Below are 6,175 nucleotides of genomic sequence, written 5' to 3' on the forward strand. Positions count from 1 at the left end.
AGAGAGAGAGAGAGAGAGAGAGAGAGAGAGAGAGAGAGAGAGAGAGAGAGAGAGAGAGAAAGAGAGAGAGAGAGAGCGAGAGAGAGAGAAAGAGAGAGAGAGAGAAAGTGAGAGAGCAAAGGCAGTGTACACCAGCAGTCAGTTGGTATTCGTTTTTCTACTGAGCAGACTGGAGCCACATGAAATGCCCTGTTCAAGAACCCAATGTACAGCTTTGTCCAGGAGTTGAACTTGTGATTTTCAGATTGTAAGCCAGACACCCCAACCACCAAGACACAACCCTTTACAATAGCATTAGTTGACTTTAAAGACCAACCAAACCTATTCCAATCTGCCTGGTCTATAATGCCCAAAGAGTTTCACCATCTGATCTCACTGAAGTTATTTCCCTTGCATTTCATCTTCTAAATTTTAACACTCATCATCATCGTCGTCGTCGTCGTCGTCATTTAATGTCTGACTTCCATGCATGCATGGGTAGGACAGCTGACAAGAGCTGGCCAGGTAGAAAACTACCCTAGGCTTCTGTGTCTCTTTTGGCAGGGTTTTTACAGCTGGATGCCCTTCCTAACACCAACCACTCTGCAGGGTGGACTCAGTGCTTTTTACGTGGCACTAGCACAGGCAAGGTCAAGTTTTGGCATGATTTTTGCTGCTAGATGCTCCACCAAACACCAGCCACTTTACAGTGTGGTTTGGATGCTTTTAATGTGGCACCAGCACTGGTAGGGTTACTAAATAAAACTTGCAAGATACTCCTTGAGAATATTTTTATCTGCTAATTGTTTGGATTATCTCAAAGTCTATTTTCCACTCATACGTTACAACTGTGAATCCCTATTATAGGAATATTAATTATAGAAATATTCGTTTCTACTCTAGGCACAAGGCCCAAAATTTTGGGGGCGGTGGCTAGTCGGTTAGATCGACTCCAGGCGAAATACTGCTAAGCATTTTGCCTGGCATGCTAATGTTTCTGCCAGCTCACCACCTTAAAATATTATTTTCTACTCTCAGCACAAGGCCTGAAATTTTTGGGGAGGGGCCAGTAGATTAAATCGACCCCAGTACGCAACTGGTACTTAATTTATCGACTCCGAAAGGATAAAAGGCAAACCTGACCTAGGTGGAATTTGAACTCAGAACGTAAAGACAGACAAAATACCGCTAAGCATTTTGCCTGGCGTGCTAACATTTCCGCCAGCTCACCCACCGCCTTATTAATCATAGGAATATTAACACAACCCATTGTTACTATAATAAAGATAGGTTGTGGCACATGAAGATGAATAAGAGGGATTAGTAGGGATTATTTAATCTTTAAATGAATTTCAGTCAGTGGACTAGAGCTGTATTAGAGGTGAAAGAGGAGTCACTACTTTAAAAGTATGTATTATATTGAATCTGATTTATTGAAAGATTATTGATTAAACACTTTGCCTCAAAACTATTGGCCTTGAGCCTAAATCAAAAATCATGATTTATCATTACTAGAGTTATATCCCCCTTATATATTTATTCATGTATATATATATATATATATATATATATATATGTATATATATCTGAGTGTGTGTGTATGTGTGTATGTATATGAATGTGGTCTTGTTTAAATATTATATAATTGTTGTAAATGAGCATCACAAACTTATGAGTGCGGTTATTTATTTCCAGTGGAAAAAACATGTCTAGCTATGGGGAAATACTATCTTGTGTGAAAACAGGTAAGGTTTGGGAACAGGAAAGGTATCCAGCTGTAGAAAAATCAGTCTCAACAAATTCTATCTGACTCATTACAAGTATGGAAAAGTGGACATTAAATGATGATGATGATGAATTTGTTAATGTATACATTGAACGATATAATGAAAACCTTTACCTGATCGAGTTCGAAATGTATGATCATCCACAGGCCCATTGTAGAAGTAAGATCTTGTGCCATGCCCTCGTTTCCATTGCAAAATGCCTGACATGGCCTTAAAACCACATGTATCACGTTCAAAGTCACAAGAGAAAGGTAATTGAATTGATGGAGTTTGTGACTCGTAATCTAAAGAAAAAAAAACAAACATACAGGTATTTAATTTAGTAAGAAAAATTTATTACATATGTATATATTTATATGTATATTAAGTATACATATACACAAGCACACACACTATCTACTTTTATATATACACATATATATATATATCGTCCAACCCATGCTAGCATGGAAAGCGGACGTTAAACGATGATGATGATGATGATGATATATATATATATATATATATATATATATATATATATATATATATATATATATATATATATATATGTATATATATCAGGCTGAGTAAAAAGTAAGCAACGTTTTGAAACATGAAATTCATCACAGAATATATTTCAACAATGCGGAAATTTTATCCATCAAAGTAAGTACCATTACAATCAGCACATTTTTTCCAAAGTGTTACAATTTTGTTTATTCCGGTAACATAAAAATCTGGAGTTCTGGAACTGATGATCTCTTTGAATGCCCTTTCAGCATCGGTTTGATTTTTTAACTCCTTCTCTCGCAGGAAACCATCAAGGTGCTTGAAAAAGTGGTAGTCAGTAGGAGAAAGGTCTTGAGAATAAGCTGGGTGGTGAAGAATTTTGTAGCCAAGAATTTTGGTTGGGAAGCAAGCTTCTTACTACACAGCCATGTCATTATTTTCAAAATTAATTGAAGCAAAAATGCATTTTGCTTCAACAGAAACATGGTAACAAAAGGGTTAATCTTCAGTAACAGCTACTACATGTCTGATTACCCTACTAAATAATTGTTGTGTTTTTGTGAAACTTCCTAGTTGTATACAAGGTAGAACAAAAACGAGAGAGTCATATTTCCTTACTGAAATGGATATCTTAATGTGTCTTACTTGGAATCTCATTAGACTCTGGACAGTTGCCTTCTTTAAGTTGTACATCATCGATAGAAATATCAGCTGTGGGTCCTTCCAAATGAGCTTCAAACATCAGCTGAAATAGAAAGTTGAATAAATTTTCAAGATGCCAAAAAAACAAGGGCATTAACTGGATTAATACTATTAACATTTGTTAAGAAGAGGGGAGGGCTGAGAACCAAACCTTGATGCACACCTCCCTGCTCACTAAACACATTGCCAACTCTCATCTTGTTAACAGTATTTCTGTACATGGTTTGTTTGCATGGCTCTCACAATACATTTATCTATATTTAGTTTTCTCAGTAACAGCCAAGCTACAGAACATTCTATCTTTTCTAAGGCCTTCTCTGGGTAAACAAATACTAATTATCATGTCTATTACTCTTAGCTAAATACATCTCCTGCAGTTGTCTTACTGGGAAGAAGGTATTAGATGTACCCTGTCATGGAACAAACCCAAACTGCATGTCTTCTAATCATTTATGCTAAAACTCTTTCTCTTACATTTATAACCTGCTTCATCAGTTTTGATGTCTCTACAGCTGTTTCCTTTTATTTTACTCTCATGCACGAAGGTTCTGGCATAGCTGTGAGATTATGAAGCTTATTTTGGAATCATGATGTTCTGGGCTGATTCTCACTACATGACATGGGCAAGTGATATCTTTAGCCTCAGCCTGACCAATATCTTATGAATGAAACTAGTAACTGGAAAGTGTATGTTGAAACTATGGCAATTATAATATGGAAGACTCAACCATTCAAAAACACAAAAAACTGTTAACTTCACTTAACCCTGTTAAGTCATATTCTCACTATAGAGGGGACAGTTTAAAGGTCATTTCTGGTGAATTCCCTTTAAATTGATCATGAACAACACATGTAGAAAAAGAAGATGAAATGCTAAAATTAGGCAACCAATCACATTGCAGCATTATAGTCAAGTATGCTTATGGTTTGCTGCTAAGGGTGCCTGACCCCTAGTTATTGTTTACTTTCGTTTTTAATCAGAAAAAAATAAACGGTTTTGCAATGAAATGAGTGTGTGATGAACCCAGCACTTTGTCTTGAAATGTGCAACGCCTGACTATTTGCAGTTGAAGAAATTATTTCACCAGTCCTCAGTCAAATCGTCCAACCCATGCTAGCATGGAAAGCGACGTTAAACGATGATGATGATGATGATGATGATGATGATAATGATGATGATGATGATAATGATTACAGTAACAAACAGAATGCTCTAGAATTGTAGCATTTTAGATTTACTTTATCAGTCATACTTGTCTCCAATAAAATCTAACTCGATGACCCCATTCTTTGAATGAAAGTGCTACTTACCCGATTTTCTGTTTCAGTTTTAAATGACGTCTGAAAAAGTCTCCAGCTTTCATCTTGAGAACCTTCAAGTGCAATAACTTCTTGGTCTTGTAGCTGAGTGTTATTGCTATATCTATAGATATATAAGGCTTTGTCAAACTTGCCAGACATGTAATAATAGAAAGACAAGCAATAGCTTTTGTCCATCTGCAGAAATGCTGGTGTAAATATCTGGGCAATATTTTCCTCAGTCAGATTTTGGTACTTTAGATGTAAATAAGAGCCAGCTGAAATAAACACAAAGTAAATTTTAAGAATGAAATCTAATGGAAGTACAACAAAACTTTTTTTTTTTTTAGGAAAGAAATATTATCAAGAGAAGTGGAAACTGCATGCCAAGATCTTATATTAACACTGAATATGGGTTTGGTAAGAAAGATATACGCAGCGGTAAGTTAAAATAGGAACCAGCTCTCATTAATACTAATGACTAAATACATATAAAACAAACAGTGAATAAATGTAACTGAATGTATATTTTATCCAAATTATGAACTGGTTTTGTAATACCTTATAATTATATTAAACATGGCTTACTGAACTGGAAAATAAAGAATAAGATTATCTTTCACTAATACTGAACCAAAACTGTCTTTTAGAATATTAAAGAGATGCAGGCATGGTTTTTTTTTTTGTTATGAAGTTTGTTTCATGGGTTCAGTCTCACTGTGCAACACATTGGGTAAGAGTCTTCTACTATAACGCTGGACCAACTGAAAACTTAGGCATTGGTTTAGTAGATGGAAACTGAAGGTGATGGTTGTAAGCAAGCATCACCATTATAGTAGCAATATTGTTAATTTCCAAGGTGGTGAGCTGGCAGAAATGTTAGCATGCCGGGTGAAATGCTTAGCGGTTTTTCATCTGTCTTTACGTTCTGAGTTCAAATTCTGTTGAGGTCAATTTTGCCTTTCATCCTTTCAGGGTTGATAAATTAAGTACCAGTTGCATACTGGGTCAAGCATGCTGGGTGAAATGCTTAGCGGTATTTCATCTGTCTTTACGTTCTGAGTTCAAATTCTGCTGAGGTCAACTTTGCCTTTCATCCTTTCAGGGTTGATAAATTAAGTACTAGTTGTGTACTGGGGGTTGATCTAATCGACTAGTCCCCTCCCCCTAAATTTCGGGCCTTGTGCCTAGAGTAGAAAAGAATATTGTTAATTTTCAGTCTTCCATAGAAAATATGTCTGGCCATGGGGGAAAATATTACCATGCTTGGAAACAGGAGAGGACTGGCGACAGGAAAAGCATGGCATCTGGCTGTAGAAAATCTTCCTCAACAAAATTCATCTGACGCATACTAGCATGGAAAAGGGGACATTAAAACTGGGAGATTTCGAGTTACACCCAAAGAGAATCTTGAATTATGTCGCCCTTCTATTGACCTCGAAAGGATGAAAAACAAAGTTAACCTCAGTGGAATTTGAATGCAGAACACAAAGACAGAAGAAATGCTACCAAACATTTTATCCAGCACACTAACAACTCTGCCAACCCACTACCTTACTGTAATAAGTGATATTATCATTTATCACAGTAAGGTGGAACACAGGTAAGATTCCAATTCATGACTTTTTAATCAGTGGCACAGCACTTAAAGTTTTCAGTGAAAGCTCAGGACAAAATGAGAAAAGAACATACATCCTGTGGTGTGGTCGGCCAGGGTCTCTGCTTCATTTTTATTTGATTTTCCTTCTTTTCTTTTCCATGTTATGTCGATGGATTTATGACTGTTCCAGTTGCAGAGATCTTTCTCAAAGTCACATGCATGTTGACTGTTGATAACTGGAATATAAAAGAAATTATCTTGTATCACCAACAAAAGCTAAAATATGGCTAGTATATCATGAATATATATATATATA

General features: G+C 36.1%; 1 protein-coding gene across 1 annotated transcript in view; it reads right to left on the minus strand.

The window, feature by feature from the left end:
* LOC106882389 (MAM and LDL-receptor class A domain-containing protein 1) overlaps positions 1–6,175 on the minus strand; it is a 221,633-nt gene that overhangs the window by 207,036 nt on the left and 8,422 nt on the right. The window contains exons 2-5 of the mRNA XM_014933051.2: positions 5,952–6,095; positions 4,272–4,537; positions 2,904–3,003; positions 1,880–2,050 (exon numbers count right to left, since the gene is read on the minus strand). Coding sequence (XP_014788537.2) covers positions 1,880–2,050; positions 2,904–3,003; positions 4,272–4,537; positions 5,952–6,095 — 681 coding nt within the window. The remainder of the gene's footprint in view (positions 1–1,879; positions 2,051–2,903; positions 3,004–4,271; positions 4,538–5,951; positions 6,096–6,175) is intronic.

Source organism: Octopus bimaculoides, chromosome 7, assembly GCF_001194135.2.
Source record: "Octopus bimaculoides isolate UCB-OBI-ISO-001 chromosome 7, ASM119413v2, whole genome shotgun sequence".
NCBI lineage: Eukaryota > Metazoa > Mollusca > Cephalopoda > Octopoda > Octopodidae > Octopus > Octopus bimaculoides.